The following is a 20112-nucleotide window of genomic DNA, read 5'->3' as shown; positions in this document are numbered from 1 at the left end:
TGTCAATAATTTCATGAATGGGATCATAAATAAACTGTTAACATAGGGTATATGATCCTCTCATATTCTGCCCCCATTCTGGTGCTACTCGTAGTTATAAAGATAAAGAACTGTGGTTAATTTGGTGGCGGTTGAATGGTATATGATCATTTTTCGTCTTGAGAATTGATCGCTCGTCATAATGCAGATAAGAGAAACATTTTGAGCAAATAACCTAATGACAAACCTTGTTATGCTATCAATAATGCGTATAGAATATTTATCCCATTTCTTTAATAAATGAGAAAAATATCCCCTTTTTATAAGTTGCTACTTTATTTTGCATGATTGAACCAGCGATGGATAATTCGACTTGCGCTTTAATCATCCAACAAAGAGAACAGTGACAAATTTAAGCAATTAGCAGTGTTCTGTAGCCACAACGAGAACAATGATTTATTTCCACATTCTTGATATTACTGTTTCTATATTGCATGACTACAACAAGCACTAGCTAGTACAATAAATCTATCATCTACTAAAACCACATTACCCAAAAAATTGCGCTTAAAACATATGATTTAGCCACTAATATAGAAACTACAAGAAAAGAAGTTCAAAAGTCCACATGGTATCCTGTGAATTACATTCCTGATTGCCAACTATCAGGAGGTAATGTAATTATTTGAATGGCAGAACCTACATCAAAGAGCTATAAACAAAAGCTCAACAATCAGACTCCAATCGGGATAAAGCTCAAAAAATGTCTCTTGAGGGTGGCCACATTCTAACAATCATCCATCTACACAATAAAGAAAAACAAAATTTCTTATAGCCAATAGTTGAAATGAACAAGAATTTTTGATACATGCCTGAGAATTCAATAAAAAAGAAAGACAAAAATAAGTTTATGATCCCAATATGCTAGTTAATTATTTAGTTTTTTGAGATAATACAACTTCAACATAAACTAATTGACACAATTTGGAATATCTTCAATCCGAATATCAGCCGATGAGCAGTTATCACAACCCTAGAAAGAAAAAGAAGCCCAAGTCAAAAGGTCATGATCAAACAGATAGCAGGTCATGCACATTGTAGTCTGTAAAGTGTTTGGGCTTAAGAAAAAATATGATCAGGTTGTGCATAATTCACGGTATACAAATAGTATAGCAAGGATTCCCTCCTGAATAAACAAAACAATTTTGCACCTGGAGCATGATGTATATAATAGTAACAATTACCACATCTCAAGGAATAGATGCCACAATTTAAAATAATTCAGATTTCTACCCACTATAACAAATCAACAAGCAACTCTTATCTCCCCATGATAGTCTAGTAAAACACAAAAAGAATCCAAAAAAATTGGTGATCTCTTGTGCTGAGCTCATTCACGACTCTATTTATCAGACATTGTCCTAGTGCACATGCGAATAATACTTTGCAGGACCATCCAACAGTCATCATACCCCCTCGTTGCAAGCTGATGAATAAAACATATTATTAGCATGGTATTTATACGGCTAAATAAGCATTAATTTAGCCAAATAAGTAAAACTCGAAGATAGATTCTCATAAATGTGATGTGTTCATCTTATGACTAAGTTGTGATTCCCATTATTCAATAATTAAGTAAAGCCAAAATGTTCATGAAAAAAACCAAACATTTCCGGCATAAAACAAAGTATCGTAGAGTATGCCTGATTTGTTAATTTCAGTACTCAATATAATGAAGGTGTTACATGTTTCAAGATTTTATAACTTCATTATGCATGTTGCATTCAGTTATGTAACATGAGGGGCACGACAAAAGATCAAAAATGGATAAACTAAAACATCAAGCAGAAGTATTATGGAGAACCAACATGACAGAAGACGAGGGACTATTAAACCTATAATCCATCAGCAGGTGATCAATAAAACGCCCTAGTCCTGCAGATTACAACTTTGGATTACACGTATCAGAAAGTTATGCATCAAGATTTCCAACTTACAACAATTGGGAACACTCTAGTAAAATGTATTCCGAAGAAAAAAAGACATGAAAATTAGGCCAACATTATTGCTCGGTACTATTTCACAAGGAAACTGACATCTATGTTAAGCATGGAAGACCTCCCACCAACACCCATATTCTAGTTTAGAGCAATTGATGATATTTTAATGTGATAGCTCATGAATTTTGTATATATATTTCCTAACGGTGGGAAAGAATAAAAGAGAATAAATCCATGTCTAAAAAAACCAGTATTTCTGACAAAGTTTCCAATTCCACTGAACAACTCAGCCATGGTTCAGTAAAATTTGCATTGTTTGAGTTGCAAAAGCCAGATCCCTGCTTCATATGGTGGCAAGATAATTGTGAGCGATCTGATTTCTTGTACTATTATAAACTGCAGCTAAAGCAAATCTATCAAAACCCATACTAACAATTCTACCACAGTGACATACACTAGCAGTTTCTGGAAAATTTCTGCCACAAATCCCACAAAACTCAAGCATAAAGGACTATCTTCTTGACTCAAATTACTTAATAGTACAAAATTTCAACTGAACACTTGAGAAATTCAGAACTCGAAACCAAATGCAGTGGAATCCTTGCCACTCAATCAACTTGTGATTATTAAGTTACGCATTGGGGCAATAAAGACAGGTTACTCATATTTCACCCAGAGTCACAGGTCCAACTCAGGAAAACAGCATCTGAGATTGCAAACTAAGGTTAATTTCAAAGTTTCTTTTCTCTCTTTTTTCTTTCTCTAATAGCTCCCTACACCTGACTGGAAGGGCTACATAGATGGGGCCTTTTATAAAACTATAATTAAGGAAATTGTATACAGATATAGGGTTGACTACCTCGTCTATCAATTGGTAGACATGACATTCTACATTGTTTTCATCAGATAAAGAATAAAATCCCGTCACCTTCTTTTCATGACCTTCATCTAGTCCTTTCTTGCCCTACAAGATTAAAACAATACACCTCTTTCATTTTGAGAGCTTTGTGCTAGACCTCAAATAAAATAATGCATGTATTGATGTATATGAAAAATAAGAGGCTTGTGTCAAAAATAACGTCAAATCTAATAGATTTAGTAAATTGCATCTCTTACTCAAGTTACTTATTATTGAGCCAGAAAAGCACTATCTACCTTATTCAGAAAGTAGCAATTAGCAAAGTGCAATGAGGGTTATCGGTCACAAGAAAACCGATTTGAACCTAATATTAAAAACTTAATGAAATAGCCGCCAAATCAAACTGATCGACCATCCTATTTGGGAAACATAAGCACACATACAAAGCACAAGCTATATGAATCGCGAACAAAGTAATCAAACACACATCAACACATAACAAATCATACCGTAATCGGTGCTATTCGATTAACAAATATCACACATATTCAGAGTTAAAACAGAAGACATCGATATATTTCCAGAGAGAGGTGCGAAGAGGAAAACGAAGAATTTACCCTCGATAGTCCAAGCGTGGGTACGAGGAGCAACGGAAAGCATCGAGGTAAGCACCGCCGAGGCAGTCGCAGTGTGGTACGGCAACATCGAAGCCAAGCTAACACAGCTCATCTCCACGGGCGACCTAGCGCAAAAGCGCATCTCAGACACCAAATCGTCGCGATAGAGAACTCCGTTTGGAATCACATAAGCAGGAAGTCGAACTCAATCAACGCAGATTACCTGAAAATGCGAGCGGAGAGCGGATTTTGGGATGGGACGCGAAATGGAGATGGAGAAGTCCTCGGCTTGACGCCGACGGAGATTCTGGCGGCGGAGCTTCGGGCGGAGCGCAAGACAGACCTGGCGGCGAAGGAGGCCATGACAAAATGCGGAAGTGTAGCGAAACTGTTATGCGGATCTCAGGCGCCGATTACAGACTACAGTCTACAGAGGTAGGGCTTAATGGGGGTTTTAGCGCTGGCCCAGACTTATTGAGCTCAACAGTGTCTTTTCTTTCTGTTTCGATTATTATCTTAAAAAAAAAAGCTAAGCAACAGTGTTATCAGTGTTCAGCCCAAATAAAAGTATTCCTTAGGGCCCAAATTGAGGTGAAAGTCTTCAGCCCAGTTGTAAAATAAAATCTTCTTGCCAAACCAAACTAACGTTTCTACTACTATTTAAAGTATTTTATATTTAGCAAAATGGAGTTTCATTATAATCTCAATATTTTGAGAATCGAATTACCAAGAACGTGTCAATATTATTCTATTACAAATACACAAACACGTGTTCATGAGAATGTATATCAGATGAACATAATATATATGTGTGTATATCAGAATGTATACTATTGTTCGAGTGACCTTTACGATTAATTTATTTTATTTCCAATGTCAAAATTGTTCAGACGAGTTATTGTCTTATCATGATTAATAATTGTCTTATCCGCAAAGTAGTAGACCCGATAAATTGTGTTGAAGTAAAGAAAATAATGAATTACTCGGCAAAAGGCAGTAAAGGTGATGACGGAGATCGACAAAAGAAATAGAGACACATAAAAATGAAAAGTAAGAATGAATTATTAGTTGGTGTACATTAAAATAGGAGTATTATTGAGAAAGCAGTGTGTGCTTGGGCCTTCGAAAAATCCTCGCAATCACGTGGTGCAGCAGCGGAGTACAGAATCCCTGAGAATCAAGTGCTCCACATCGGGGGCTGTGGCCCCCACGATGACACCCCTCACCGCCTACATTCCCCTCTTTCTCTCTCTGCATCTTATTGCCGCCAATTGGCCTCATTCCGATCAACCTTCCCAGCTGCACGCTTTGGTCCGGGAAAAACGATGCTGTCGACTGCAATTCATCACATCAAACTCCAATTTCGCAAATTAAACAACCAAATATACATAACTGCGATCGTACCTCGGTATCCAGATCAGAGGACGAGAGCGATGAGAAGCTCGAGATTTGGCGTTGGCGGAGGCGGGGTTGCGGCGGCGGCGCCACCGGCTCTGAGGCGCCGGGCGCCGTGATCCTGGAGTTGATGTTTCCGAGGCCGAGCGGCCATCCATTGCCCTATCCAGATAAGTTGTTATTAATATCATAGAATCTATACAATACAAGCGATTCATCATTGTATACACAACACAAACCTCCATGGCGACGACGGCGTTCGGCGTTGCGGTGAGAGTGATCATGAGCTCATGATCCAAAACTGCAAAGGGTGGGGAAATCTATCTGCTTCTTTATTTTACAAAGAATGAGGGCCGGGTAGGGCCCCGCCTAGGGGAAGGTAAGAACTCTTTATTAGTTTGTCGGAACTTGCGTTAAGACTATTTTTATTTTTATGTGCAGTATCCGATATAGCATTTGAGGCTGTTTGATGTGTTGGTCAAAGAGGCCAGTTTCAATCAAAGCTTGGGTTAAAACAAATTCTCGATTCTCTATCGGAAGTATTGGATCATGTAAATAGAAAAGTTGTATGAGATTTGATTGTTAATTACGGTACATTGAAGTATGTTGTTGGATTGCAGTTTATTTATGATTCAGAAATTGGTTGTTAACTTCGTAGCATCAGTTCACCATCCGACTAATTATTTGGTGAGGGGCTAGTAGTTAACTTTTTTCAATTGTAATTTTATTTTTAATCAGTTTTAGAAGCTTTATCCTATTACTTATTGTAACATCCAGGGCCGGCCCTGGGCATGGGCGAGCATAGGCGACCGCCCAGGGCCCATGATTTTTGAGGGCCCCAAAAAAATTATATACCTTTAATATATATGTTATATTTTAGGTCCGATTTAAATAAAAATATAATGAGTGGATTTTGAAAATAGCCACTTTGAAATAGTAAACTTAAAAATTGTCCACTAAGATAAAAACATAAAAAAATGGCCAGTGTTACCAAAATACCCTTCACATTAAAAATTAAAAAAATGTCCACTTTGCATCAACCCTTTAAAAAATCCCGCAATTCACAACCAGTGTGAATTCACAACCAAAAAATTTGGTTGTGAATTCACACTGGTTGTGAATTCACAATTCACAATCAATCGAATTCACAACCAGAATTTTTTATTTGTGAATTCACAAATCCCACAATTCACAATCAATTGTGAATTCACAACCAGAATTTTTTGGTTGTGAATTCACAACCAAAAATTAATTCACAATCAGAATTTTTTGATTGTGAATTAACAACCAATCGAATTCACAATTAAAATTTAATTCACAACTAGAATTTATTTTGGTTGTGAATTCAAGTAGTTGTGAATTTGAGTTTTTAAAGTTTGAATTCACAACTAAAATTAGAATTTATTTTGATTGTGAATTCGAGTTTTAATTTTGAATTAATAGATCTGGTTGTGAATTCAAGAATATTAAGTTGTGAATTCATAGATTTGGTCGTGAATTCAAAAACATTAAGCTGTGAATTCATAAATTTGGTTGTGAATTTAAGAACATAAAAAAAATAATTATACAGCTCAATCAAATTACTATACAACACCAAGAACATATTAATGTTGTGAAAATTGAAACCAGAAAATTGAAATCTCGTAACATAAATCGAAACCAGAAAAGTGACTAAACAAGATTCAATATCATATCTCAAAACCAAAAACATGATCCCATAACTATATCACAAACCCAAGAACAAAAATAAAAATTGAAGATCCAGAGGTGGTGGACTGTGACTAAACAAGATTCCATAATCATCTCCCTCTCTCTCACACGACACTCCCCCCCTGCTCTTTCTTCTCCGCTAATTGTGACCGTCACTGGCCGCTCACACCCTCTCTTCCTATCTTTCACTCCAGAACAGACACATACACAGACACCCAGGCACACAACCACACACACCAACGCCAGCGCCTTCCTCTTTTCTTTGAACTCCGGCGACGACAGCGGCAGGCGAAGCCACACCTGCCACCGCGCCCTTCTTCCTTATTGTTGGATTTCAAGCCACCGCAACCACGGCCGCCTCGGATTTCAAGCCCCAAGCCGTCTGAAACCCTAGATCTACCACTGCCTTGAACCCTAGATCTGCAACATCCTGAATCTGAATGGGCGGCGTCATTTTCGGCGCTGCTAGGGCGAAGACGACGAGGCCGCGGCGGCGGCACTTCGCCGGAGGAGAGAAAGAAGGAGGAAGGGAGAGAGAGAGAGAGAGAAGTGAGAGAGCGTAGAGAGAGAGCGTAGAGAGAGAGAGAGCGAGCGAGAGAAGTGAGGGAGTATTTTTGACTGGCCATTTTTTTAAATTTTAAAGTGAGGGGTAATTTTGTACTTTTACACAAAAACTGGCCAATTTTTTATGTTTTTATTTCATAGGCCAAAATTTAATTTTACTATATGAAAGTGGCTATATTTATATATTAACACAAATATAATTGTATATTGATATGTTCTTAATTGGGCCCAAGAATATTGTATCCATTTAATTAATTAGGGCTCAAAATATCATAATTATTAATACTCTTTTAAAATAAATAAAACAACTTTAAAGATTATTTAGCAGATCAGATTCGGTAGATATAATTATGGGATTGTACCGTTCACCCCTAATCTTTTCATCTTTTCCTCTTTTCCTCTTTTCTGCAAACAGTCAGCCGCCCAAATTAATCCCAGAAATCTTTTCCCAAAAATTTTCTACCGTTAACAATGAACTATATATTCAGAATATTCTTCAATCTACAAACCACAATTTTATCAATTCCTTGCAATCTACATACTGAAAATCTTCATCTATAATCAAGTGAGTGATCATCTGTATTGGAAAATTGAGATCAAATTGAAAGGAAGGCTGAAGGCAATAATCAATTTTGATTTCCACTTTTTCAGTTTAGTACAATTTAATTTTCTGTTGAAATATTTGATTTTCGAAACTGAATGATTCTAAATGTTAGAATTAAAATCACTAATTGCATTTGAATGATTCTTTGCGGTAAAGTTTAAAATATACTCCGTAATAGATAAATGGCTAATGATTCTTAGGCGTTTAGCATAGGCTATTATAATAGGCCATATATTTGATATGTGTATATGAACTGTATATATATAAAAAAAGCTTTATATTCAATTCTAATTGCAATGTTTATTTTATATGAATGATTGTTGATTCTATTTAGTAAATTAATAAATTATATTCTTTTTATGTAACAGAAATTTTGTTCAATTGCAGTGGCTAGTGGGAGTTGAAAGATGTTTAGCAATTTTGTCTATTGAAAAAGATGTTTTAGAAATGCTAGAAACAAATGAGATTATAAATGACTTTGCAAGTCAAAAATCTCAAAGAAATTATTTTGTATAATAAAAAAAAGTTTATTTATTTATATATATTTGTCATATTGTATTTTTATTATAAAAAATAAAGGGCCCATTTTTTCTAGTTCGCCCCGGGCCCTATTTTTATCAGGACCGGCCCTGGTAACATCATCGAATCTAATCCGACGCCAACTCCAAATTTAATTATCCCCAGAATTGATATTATTGACTTGATCTCAGTAACATCAACTGTTGAGCACTCCAGTAAGTCTGGTTATATTTTTTATATTACAAATTGTTATTACCGCTCCGAACTTCTATTGATTCAGTGACTAGATTGCCCCTCCCTAGGAAGGTGGTTGAATCTCTTAACTTTGTGTGGGGTGCGTGTTTCGCTCATGATGTGATCGCCACTTTACTTAATACTACTAGCTCTGTTCAACAGGGATAATTAGGGCTGGTAAAACGGTTCCGGTTATCCGGTTAAAACCGAAACCGAACCGAAAAAACCGGTTATCGGTTAACCGATAACCGGTTTTTACCGGTTCGGTTCGATTATCGGTTAGTATATTTTCTGTTAATCGGTTAATCGGTTTAACCGGTCGGTTAACCGGTTAAACCGAATTAACCGGTTTAGTAATAAATTAATTAATTAATTTAGTCTAGGGTAGTAAGGTAAATTTGGCTTCCCTTTTGCAACAATACAGCTGTACTCCCAAGTAATATCTGGAAGTGAATCCGAAAGGACCCCCCTCGATTCAATTGTTTTCCAAATTCCAAGATTGTTTTCCTTTTCCAAATTCAAGATTGTTTTCCTTTTCCAAATTCCAAATTAATGTCTAGGACTTGCTGAACAGCCTGAACTTGGTTCGACACCATCTTCGCCCGATCTAGGCCAACCACCATGATGGAGGAGATGGTGGCTCGGTGCTCGCCGGTGTGCAGCGCCCGACCATCTGCCGCCGATTGCGTCGCGTCCGTATCAATTATGAGGCAGCGTCCGAATCGCGCGGTCGGACCCGCAGAGGGCCGACGATCTCGCCGTTCACCTGCTGCACCTCTGTTACAATCCCGCCAGGGCAGGCTTGGCCGCGCGCACGGGAGGCAACGGCGAGATGGCGGTGAGACCGCGCGAGATCTGTCCAGCGAGGCCGCGTATGGCTTCGAGCGAACACGCCGCTGCTTCCTCCTCTGAAGCGCCTCTCTTCGACTCGGGCTTGGACGCCAACGCAGCGACGATGACCAGCAGGATCCGTCCGGCGAGGCCGCGTGAAGTCTTGTACGTCGCGGACTCCGGCGGCGGTGGCGGGCTGACGGGAAAGGCAGCGGCTGTTGCTGCTAAAACTTTGGAAAAAACTTGCTGCAGTCTAGGGTTTTGTTGAAATTAACCGGTTAATCGGTTAACCGACTAACCGGTCCGGTTTTAACCGGACCGGTTAGTCGGTTAACCGGACTGAAAACCGGTTCGGTTTTCGGTTATTGTTTTGACTGTTAAACGGTTCCGGTTAACCGGTGAACCGGTTCGGTTATAACCGAACCGGACCGATTACCAGCCCTAGGGATAATGGTCGTTTTTATTCATTTTTCAAATTAAAAAGATATTTATTATTTCAAAAAAATATTAGCGCATAAATATATTAATTTTAGATCAATTTTGATTTTTAACATAAATTTTATAAACTGTCAAAAAATATATTAATTTATTAATTGTTGTAATTTTAACACAAAATCGAGTTTCTCCCAAATTGAACTGATGTGGCGCGTCGGAATGCCGATTGTGGACCAATAGGACGCTTAAAAATTCATTGTGGCCACATCATCTCAATGTCGTCATTTATTTAAAAAAAATCTGTTCAAATTAAGCAGATATTAAGATGAGATGTCGATGTTAAAGTCAATTGTGAATCTTGGACGACGCTATTTGATGGGTTAACATCCAACATATTTTTAGGATTTATGGGAAAATAGAGTTTTAACCTGAGTGTGAATGATCGGAAAATAAACAGAAGAAGATGAAGAACTCAAAATGTCGGAAAATAAGAACACATCCAGAAATCTTTCTTTCCAAGTTAAAATTATATCCCTCTCCCTTTAGAATGACTACGATGAACTATTTATAGTGCAGATACAAAGGGGTACAAACGTAAATTTCATGAATACTCACGTACACTGCATTGCATGGTGCCTAACTAACTACTTTTTGGAGCGCACTAATAACAAAACTAATTGATTAGCTTTTGTCGGGTGTCGCTATCTTCCCAACGATACTTGATTGTCAAGGCTGAGGTATCATTGGTTTGGCTTGGCTCACGGTTGTTGCATTGTCTCCTTATAATTAGCCAACACCGTCATATTTGACAACGTCGCCTTTTTTGACAACACCGGGTGATTTGACAACACCACCTTATTTGACAACGCTGACTTCTTTGACAACGTTGGCCTTTATCTTCTTGGAATCGAGCCTCATTGACTAATTCTCACCTGCTCCGACAATATACATATGAAAATACATATCAACAATTAAAGTATTATGCCGATGTATATTCTACTCCTCATCAGCTACTCCCTCTGGTCTGGTTGAACTGTGTCTTCTTTGTGTTCAATCAATGAAGTATTGTTGGAGCCAGCGCTGTGCTGCTCTCCCAAATCAGGTAAAAAAAATAAGAACTATTATTATTGTATGATCACTATTTTATTAGATACAAAAATACTGCAACTAACACGGTGTGATTGAAGTATAACAATAACCGAGTATCGTATCCTCAGAGACTGATAATCGAAAACACTCTAAGTAATCATAATAAAAATCTAATTAACAATATTCAGGCAAACATAAAAATATGGATGAAATAAAACTAAAATCAAAACAAAGCAAATAAAAACAGGAAAAAAAAACTCAAATAATAAAAAAAATCTGACCCTAGGGATGTATGTAATATCATTAATTAAATATATGAATTCAACATATTGATTCAATTACCAATTTAATCAAGCCCCGATGAAAGATCGCTATATTATTCATAATCTTCTCTAACGAACAACTATGAAAGTAAATTAATAAATTCATCATACAATTCAAGTCTCAAAATAATAAATTAACTCACAATAGCACACAAATAATAGCTTCCTATAGCCACTGATCATATCCAAGTCTCAATGTAAAACTATATATATCATGCATTCCTGAATTGGCTGAACAATTATCACATTCAAGACTCAAACAGAACAGTTAGACATGTAAATTATTGATTATGTAATACACAAGAAACCAAACACCAGGAATCATGAATCACAAGCTAGATGGTAAATTGATATCAATAAATCAAATACATATATTCTATAAACTATGTACAAACCCTAGGTTCAAATAAAAGAATTAGCCAAACATCATAAAATAAAAGCATGAACATAATTGAAAAGAAAGCAATAATAAAAACTGAATTATATAAAATCCGGAATGAACGTTGAATGACAACTTGAATCTTGCAGGAAAAATAAACCTAAGCTATGAAATTCTAAATGTAAAACTCAAAAATTAAGAAAAGCGGGAGAAAAGAGGTGAAGATAGGTGTCTAATAGGTCAACAAAATGACATATATATATATATAGGCACATGGAAAAAATACAATACAAAACTTGAAAATACTGATAAAATCCCAAAATTTCAAAAAATCCCAAAAATCAAAAAAATTCGTCGAACAGTATTCCAAAAATTAACATTTAATTAATGGAAATGGTTGAAATTGATATAACTTGAAATGCATCACTAACTTAATTTAGTCAAATTGAATTAATTAAAGAAATAATTTATATAATAGGGAAAATGTGCAGATTGGCCCCCGAAGTAGTAGCCCCTATAGCGTATAACCCCTCTTACTCACTGTATGTGCAATTAAACCCCTGAACTCCAAGAAAAGGGTGCAAATTCCCCCATCTGACTAACGGCTGTTAACGACGTTAGGTGATCAGAGGTGGGAATTTGCACCATTTTCTCGGAGTTCAGGGGTTTAGTTGCACACACAGTGACTAAGGGGGGTTTTACGCTACAGGGGCTACTACTTCAAGGGCTAATCTGCACATTTTCCTTTCTTTTTTTTTTAAATTATCTTTCATCTCTCTTTTCTCTCAAAAGTCACGCACAAAAAAACAGGAAGCCCTTCTCTCCAAAATCTGATCGCCGCCACCGCTGATTTAAGCTCCGGCGAGGCTGGCCGAGGGCGCCGCCCCTTTCCCTCTCTCCTGGGCCCTAAACCCCGGAGCTTTCTCGGCTGCACACGCTCAACGTCAAGGGCGAGCCCTAATTCCCCCTTCAGTCCGAAATCGCCGCCGCGATATTCGGCAAACCGGCCGCCTACTGCCAATGACACCCACCACATGCTCTCTATCTCAATCTGTAATAGATCGCGAGCCCCAGCTTTTCTCGATGAGGAGTCGCCTCTTTCTCTCAAATATGGTGAAATCACCGCCACCGCTGCTAAAAGGCCAGCAAGCAACCAATCCATGGCTCCAGTGCAGCCGCACCCGGCCGGAGAGCCGTCTCCTGCTCGATTCTCCTCTAAAGAGGACGAAGGATAGAACCTTAGCACCGGCGTGCCTCCACCGCTCGAATCTCGAACGAAGAGCGCTGCGCACGCTCTCCATCACCACTGGCTGCTCTCTCTCAAACTTGCAGTCGTCCTCTGTGCTTTGCTTCAACAAAAGACAGTGCGAAGGTCGCCCCCAAATCACGCCGCAGAAGTAAGCTTGCCGCCTCGAAGCTTCGCGAGTTTGTGATGTTTGGCAAGGCGTCGGCGCCATCGCCAAATTTGACGCCTCTCACAATGTAACGATCATAACCTACTTATTTTCGCTATTTCTATATAATGTCGATTTGATGGATTAATCGTTTGTGTTGCTGATAAAAGATGATCCTACAACTTGTTGATTCAACCACCGTTAGCGGCGGTGCAGTGGCCGAGAGAGAAAGATGGCTGAGTGAGAGAGATGAGAGTTAATTAAAAAAGGGAAAAGGTGAAGATTAGCCCCTGAAGTAATAGCCCCTATAGCGTAAAACCCCCTTTAGTCACTGTGTGTGCAACTAAACCCCTGAACTCCGAGAAAAGGGTGCAAATTTTCCCCTCTGACCTAACGCCGTTAACAGCCGTTAGTCAGAGATGGGAATTTGCACCATTTTCTCAGAGTTCAGGGGTTTAGTTGCACACACAGTGAGTAAGAGGGGTTATACGCTATAGGGGCTACTACTTCGGGGGCCAATTTGCACCTTTTCCCTATATAATAATATGGGACATTTGCAAAAATGCCCACATCCTTATAAAAACTTGTAAAATTGCCCACTTTCATAAACAAAAATGGGCAATTTTACAAGTTTTTATAAGAAGGGGGCATTTTTCCCTATTAACACTAATAATATTTAATGTACTATGATCATAAAAATAATATAAAATGATTGATATATGTAGAATGTCGACATATTAGAATATAGTTTATTAATAGTGCATTTGTGATTAATAAGTGATATATTCATTTGTGGAATCATTGCATTGCTCATTGTATGTGGCTACTTGTAATATAAATGTCAGGTTATTTTTTATAGTTAAGAAAATAAAAATTAATCTCATAAAATTATGAGTCAAGTCAACCAGTCAGTTATGAAAGTTAGAAATACTATAAAATTAATTGAATGATAAATCATATCCCAAAAAATAGGAAATCAGTTACGAAAATTGGGCTAAATTTATGACCTTATATCTAAACTATCAAAAACTACCATTAAAGCTATAAATTCAAATTCAAATTCAAATGGACCATATATCGTAAAAATAAAGGGTGTCGGTTTGTTATTTATCCACATCTAAAAAATTGTTTCTAGATTATATATTTCTTCATTTTTTTTTACCAAAACGAATACTTAATTATCGAGTAAGCTGAAAAGTCAGTGATCCATCAGTTTGTGAGAACTTCCACCACAAATTCATTTTACCCAACTCATTAATGTGTAATGCACTCTATTGGTTGAATTTTTACTTTTCATATTCTTCGCGGTTCGATCTCTTTCATCACCTAATTATTTAGTCCATTGAATCAAGTCATTGGTCCCATAATTATGAGAAGTTGCAGCAATCGATGATTATACAGAATGTCTACCGTACATTTGAATATATATAATCGAATTTACATTTTCCATATTAATTTGCAGTGAATGTAAGATTTCGTAAGTTTGTATTTCAACATATTTTTGCATGAAACGTATCCGCATGTTATGCTTGACTGCGATTAAATTAGTAGCTGGAGCCTAGGGAGTCTTCCTATAAGTTTTTGTATTGTATACATTAAAATGGAAATATTTTGTCAAATAAATGGATTATACTTCCTCTATCACTAAAATAACTTCCTATTTTTTATTGTCAAGGCGTCTCCCAAATAATTTTTTTATTCATTTTGGAACACTATCCCACCACTTATAGTACTCTATTTATTTTTATTTTTCACTTTTTCACCACCCTCAATACTAATTAGGACATATTTTTATCACTTTCAAAATTAATTATAAGATTTTTTTTACTATTTTCAATATACTCAATAATTTTATCTTAAAATTTGTGTCTCTCCCTCCTATTAAGTTATTTGGGGGATTGAAGGAGTATATAATTCATTTCAAGCAATTGCAAGTAACAATACCCCTCCCCCCAAGTTTTTCTATAAGCCCATTCATCTCCCACGTTCAGGCCCAGTATGTTGAGCCCAACAAATAATTGTTAACATGTACCCCAATACAAAACTACTCCTTTTATATAAAAAATTAAATATGAGTTGGTAGAATATCAACATATTGATTGATTGATATCATGCATATTCCACGTGGCTTAGATTCATGAGAAATTATGTTTTTTTTTTTTTTTTGAATGTGGAAATTATGAACCTTATCGGTATATGAGTATTAAACAAAATGATGGATGGAGACCGGGAATTCGGACCACCCAAACAAGCCGAATTAGTAGCTGTACATTATCCCGCCAACGCAACAGAAAATGAAATTTTCCTCCAAATATTGAACTCTTCCTTAAAAAAAACAAAATATAGCTTGTAATTTATAAATAAAAAATAAATCCAAGTAGCCTGTGACCTTAAATATTTTGAAGCATGGAAGATATATATTTTGTATGCACTCGAAACATTTGGCTGTGGTTAGAATTTGACAGAAAAATATTCTTTCTGCTTTGTCACTCATGAATATGGGTACTCAGTTTAGTTTAAATCGTTTCACTTCCAATGAATCCAATCCTCAACAATATTATAATAACATATACATTCCTCTTAGAGAGAAGTGTCAACCATCTTCTCTTTCAAATACTCATTATTACATATTTATTTGGTCAAACGGTAAGGAGTTAATGCCTAAGGTCAAAAATCTTGGGTTCGAGTCTTGTGGCGCGGTCATTTAATTTCTTTATCTAATATTATAAATTTATCAAAAAAAAATACCCATTATTACTATGTTTTATCAATCTATTAATTCTATCACTCAAAGTAAACATTGAATTAAAAAGTATTATAATATCAACTAAAATTGATGTACTTGTCTTAGATAGATTGAGTCGAACTAAATCCAAACTGATCAGATTTCTTGGACAGCAACAAGATATGCAATATAAATAAAAACCAAATATATATACATATTTATTTGGATACGTGAATTCAAGAATGTGTTAATGATTAAGAACACACCGGAATTGGGATTTTGAAGTAGAGAAGTATAGAAAATGAGATTTGTTAGGATTCTTGTCAGAGACTGAAATGGTAAATTAACAGTAGAGCCGTACTTAGCAAAGTGATTATGCGAAGTCGGCAATCCATAAGATTAATGGAAGCTATGATTAATTACAGCAGTGTCACAACTTGATCCTTCCGTTTTGACCATTTTGCCCCCACCTAGCATCATTACAATTTACAATCTTCTCCATTTTATACTACAACTCTCGTGACGCACTGAGACTGAATGGGCCTCCATTGTAAGATAAAAAAAAAAAACTAAGACTAATATATGCCTTAAATATTAATACGACATCCAACACCTTTCTTTTCTTTTCTTTTACTTCGTAATGTTTATTTATTTTTCTTTTTTGATGAAAGCAAAATATGAGAATTTTAAGAAAGTCAAAAGTCCAGGATTTTTGATAGATCATGAGAATGAGGCTGGAGATTTTAGATTTTTAGTACATAAATGTGTGAAAAATGTGTTTCCGGGATTTTGCAATCATTTTCTTCTTTAAAGCTAGATAATTAATCTAAGTATGCAGTTTTAAAAATTAAAAGAAAAGTAAGTAAAGTCAGAAAATCAATTGGAACCTTGAAGCTTAAGCCTGAGCAACTCATATCTTTCTCTCAAAATAGTTAAAAGAAAGGTAAAAAAAGAAAAAAAGAAAAAGAAAAATGGAGCAATCTTTAAAAGTGAATGAATAAAGATTGGTCAGTTGGCCGTCATCAGCGGGAGAATTGGACCGGCATCTTTGATTAACTTTGACACTTTTTTTAGTAGCTTATTCAATATAGAATTAAAAAGGAAAAAATAGTAAAAAGGAATTGCTTTGGGTAATGGGCTATTTTTGGATTGCCATCATTAAATTTTGGTAAATAAATTTCCTTGTCACGAAGCCTTGGAATAATGGGCACTCCACATTCAAGTGCCCATTCCACTCCGGCGACGTTCAAAAATTCATAACTATATAAGAATTTCATAAACTCTCCCATTTCCCAACTTGCTTCGTCTATTTATGTCACTATGAAATGAAATCCACCTCTCATAATTTACATCGACAATGTAAAAGTATTAAATACTATATTTTCACTTGCGTTACCTAAGAGCACTCCCAGCAGATCACCTAAATGCATCACTAACTCTAAATTTAGGTTAAAACAATTGAAAATGAGATAAAAAATGCATGCAACAGATCCCCTAAATTAGATGGGCCCACAAAAAATTTTACACCTACCTAAATTCAATCTTAAATTTACACCCACCCTAAATTTATTTTAAGCTTATAATTAGTAGGGCCCACACATAATTATTGTTTTTATGTAGAAAATAGGAGATTTGGTATATGCATTTATAAAATCGAGATCCTAAAATTAAATAGGGAAGCTTTAGGGAGGAATATAAGACCATAATTTTGAGATTTCTGCTGGGAGTGCTCTAAAGAGGAGTATATAATTTTAGAATAAGAATAAGATTTAATTATTTTATCATATTCTCTACATTATAGTTATTTTTTTGCAATTTTTTGGTAACTTTTTTATTTTTATTAAAAAATAAATTAAAATTTAAAAATGCAAAAAAAATTTAAAAAAATAAGTACAATGTAGAGAATATAATAAAATAACTAAATCCTATTTTTATTTAAAAAATAAATTAAATAAATTAAAATTATCTTTATTATATTAGTGTGTGGGTGGCCACAATGTGGCTGCATAGATTTATTGATAATTTTAATAGTATTTAATTACTACCTGATAAATAAAATATCAAGTTTGTACGTATCCGATGAATCTAAATTTAAGTACATAGTTATATTTGTCAAATTTAGAGTGACCTCTTGGAATATAAGTTACACTATTAGGAGAACATAATATAATGTTAAAAATTAAAATCAAATATATAGGCACTAAGATGTTAAAATTTCTCCAATGAATTATATTTCAATTAAAAGAAGGGAACAAAGCAAAAAAGAAAAGTACCCAACAATACTTTTACTTTTAAAAGCGATTGGGTAACTCACTCTCTTTCTCACTCAAATGACAATCACATTTCCCCCCTACAAAAATAAAAATAAAAATAAAATAGAAATATTAATAATAACACCATTATTTTAAAATAAAAGTAAGCTACCAACAAAAATCATTTTGGATGTTGGGAAAAGAACCAAGTATCAAGTGCAAAAACAAAAACTAATGCGACCACATATTTTGAAATTCTCTATCACCTATCTATTATTTTGAATTGTAATTGTGACAATTATCGGTCCCGTTTGCTTCAGATCTTAAAAAATGACAAAAATCATTCAACTCGAAGGACAAACATTATAACCTCCCTTGATCTATGACAAGATTTACTTTAACCTTAAATTAACAATCAAATCATTACACTTTCTCTGGTATGTCTATAACCTTTAAAAAAGTTGTGTCAGCGATCATAGTTAACCACGCCAGTCAATATAATAATACTAAAATAAAATAAAAAAACACACATTAATTTCCACTTCTCCAATATAGGGCGTTTAATATACAAATTATTTCAACATTTCATATTTCACCACGAAATTCAACTATAGAAGTAGAAAACACTAGCCGCAAAAAAAGCAACTTGAAATAAAATCTGTGGTTTGGTTTTCACTAAAAACCATAATTTAAAAACACCATTAAAAAGCATCAATGGAGACTGTAAATTAAAATAAATAAGTATCATCTTGTTCTTCAAGGCATGTTTTCGTCATCCTGGAACTCTTCCCTGTTCTGGTATCCTCCCATGGAGTTGTCGCCGTTGAACTCATACGCATTGTTTCCGTAGAAGTTTCTGTTGTTGAATTCATTTTGGGGGCGAGCGCCTCGCAAGGTCTCGTAGGGGTGATTGCTGCTGTATTTCTCGGAGTTAAGGTCGTAGTAATACTTGCCGTTTTCCAAGTAGCGCGTGTCGCTCATTCCTTGAGGCTGGAAGGAGTTGCGACGGCTGCTGAAGGTGGCAGCGCCCTCGCTCTGCCCCTGCGGCTGGAAGGAGTTGCGGCCGTTGCTGAAGGTGGCGGCGCCCTCGCTCTGCCCCTGCGGCTGGCTGTTGAAGCTGCTCCCGCCATTGTAGTAGAAGTTGCCGGCGGCGTTGTCTCCGTTGTTGGCGGCGGCGGGGTAGCTTCTGAACTCGGTATCCTCCTCTTGCTGCTGCTGGTTGTTGTTGTAGTAATTCTGCGCGCCGCTGTAATAATTGTTTCTGTTGTTGTCGTTGTCGGGATGGGTGGCGCTGAAGCTGCTTTCCTCGGGGAAGGCGGCGGTGCCTTGGTTTACGTCAGATTCGGGATGGGTGACGTAGGCCACCGGGTTGTAGTTCTTGGGGAGGTATTTGTTGACGGGTTGTTTGAATTCGGCGGCGGGGGTGGTGGTGGTGGTGGCGGCGGCGGTGGAGGGAGGGTTTTGGCCGGACTCGTGGCCGTAGAGGCCGTAGCTGTTCTCGTTTTCCGGGAGGAAATTGGGCTCTTGCTGATTGGTGGAAGCTTCTTTGTTGTTGGGGACAGCAACGTTGTTGGTGGTGCTGGGGATTTTGTTGAAGAACTGGCTGTCTCTTGCATGGCTATGCAGAGAGGAGAAGAGGGTGAGGAGGAGGAAGAGGGAGAGTTTCATGGCGGGGGAAGCCATTGCAGGATGAGAGAGAGAGAAAGAGAGAGAGTGTATAGTGTTGTGAACTTGGTGTGGTTTGTGTTTTTATAGATGGGAAGCTCTGCCTCTGCCTTTGTGAGTGTGTGAGTGAGTGAGTGAGTGAGTGTGTTATGAACTTTTAAAATTTCAACCGATTTGGTGGAAATGGGAGAGGATTAGGTCATTATAGCACAAATAAGACTTATTTAATTGCGTTTTGTGCGCGTATTTATTTCCATAATTTCCTCTGTAGTGAATATTAATTTATTATTATATCTGCTCCTGTGAGCACTTCCCACAGTAAATATGGGCGCAATCAATAAATTCAACTTTTATGGAGAAAATATAACGTACAATGGATGGTAATGTATGAAACAAGCATTCCACAAAAGCTTCACGTTTCATTATTATAAGGATACACAACCCTGCTTAATGTATCAATAGTTTACTGATAATGTTAATCTACATATATAACCAACTAATTTTCCAAAAAAGAAAGAACATCATTCGGAATGTCCAT

At 36.4% G+C, this 20112-nt stretch overlaps 3 protein-coding genes across 6 annotated transcripts; all 3 read right to left on the bottom strand.

Moving 5' to 3' along the window:
* Positions 1-411: 411 nt before the first annotated feature.
* On the bottom strand, positions 412-3978 carry LOC130985475 (protein NUCLEAR FUSION DEFECTIVE 6, mitochondrial-like). 4 transcript variants are annotated; one of them, XM_057908465.1, is made up of 3 exons: positions 3679-3938; positions 3456-3580; positions 412-781 (listed from the first exon to the last, which is right to left on the bottom strand). In XM_057908465.1, the coding sequence occupies exons 1-3, from the start codon at positions 3816-3818 to the stop codon at positions 774-776; spliced, it is 273 nt and encodes a 90-aa protein (XP_057764448.1). In that variant the 5' UTR covers positions 3819-3938; the 3' UTR covers positions 412-773. The 4 variants fall into 4 exon arrangements, with proteins under 4 accessions (XP_057764448.1, XP_057764445.1, XP_057764446.1 ...); XM_057908462.1 differs by lacking the exon at positions 412-781 and adding an exon at positions 790-1465 and having other exon boundaries at positions 3679-3978; XM_057908463.1 differs by lacking the exon at positions 412-781 and adding an exon at positions 790-2943.
* Positions 3979-4483: 505 nt separating this feature from the next.
* On the bottom strand, positions 4484-5536 carry LOC130985474 (uncharacterized). Its single transcript, XM_057908461.1, has 3 exons — positions 5090-5536; positions 4860-5012; positions 4484-4790 (listed from the first exon to the last, which is right to left on the bottom strand). Exons 1-3 carry the CDS (start codon positions 5132-5134, stop codon positions 4548-4550), a joined length of 441 nt encoding a protein of 146 aa, XP_057764444.1. The 5' UTR covers positions 5135-5536; the 3' UTR covers positions 4484-4547.
* A 12885-nt stretch (positions 5537-18421) lies between these two features.
* LOC130985473 (protein E6-like) lies at positions 18422-19876 on the bottom strand. Its single transcript, XM_057908460.1, has one exon. It carries the CDS (start codon positions 19590-19592, stop codon positions 18666-18668), a length of 927 nt encoding a protein of 308 aa, XP_057764443.1. The 5' UTR covers positions 19593-19876; the 3' UTR covers positions 18422-18665.
* Between the last annotated feature and the right edge of the window lie 236 nt (positions 19877-20112).

The sequence above is a fragment of the Salvia miltiorrhiza genome, chromosome 5 (assembly GCF_028751815.1).
Source record: "Salvia miltiorrhiza cultivar Shanhuang (shh) chromosome 5, IMPLAD_Smil_shh, whole genome shotgun sequence".
Lineage (NCBI taxonomy): Eukaryota > Viridiplantae > Streptophyta > Magnoliopsida > Lamiales > Lamiaceae > Salvia > Salvia miltiorrhiza.
Note: the sequence above shows the minus strand (reverse complement) of the source record. Positions and strands in the feature narration are given on the sequence as shown.

Excerpts from the sequence above, each read along its gene's own strand:
- LOC130985475 (XM_057908462.1), bottom strand. The coding sequence starts at position 3,818 with ATGGCCTCCTTCGCCGCCAGGTCTGTCTTGCGCTCCGCCCGAAGCTCC. Across the intron at positions 3,581-3,678 it reads CTCTCCGCTCGCATTTTCAG|GTCGCCCGTGGAGATGAGCT; the intron begins GTAATCTGCGTT and ends CTTTTGCGCTAG. Across the intron at positions 1,466-3,455 it reads CCACGCTTGGACTATCGAGG|CTTGCAACGAGGGGGTATGA; the intron begins GTAAATTCTTCG and ends TTTATTCATCAG.
- LOC130985474 (XM_057908461.1), bottom strand. The coding sequence starts at position 5,134 with ATGATCACTCTCACCGCAACGCCGAACGCCGTCGTCGCCATGGAG. Across the intron at positions 5,013-5,089 it reads ACGCCGTCGTCGCCATGGAG|GGCAATGGATGGCCGCTCGG; the intron begins GTTTGTGTTGTG and ends TTATCTGGATAG. Across the intron at positions 4,791-4,859 it reads CCTCTGATCTGGATACCGAG|TCGACAGCATCGTTTTTCCC; the intron begins GTACGATCGCAG and ends GATGAATTGCAG.
- LOC130985473 (XM_057908460.1), bottom strand. The coding sequence starts at position 19,592 with ATGGCTTCCCCCGCCATGAAACTCTCCCTCTTCCTCCTCCTCACCCTC.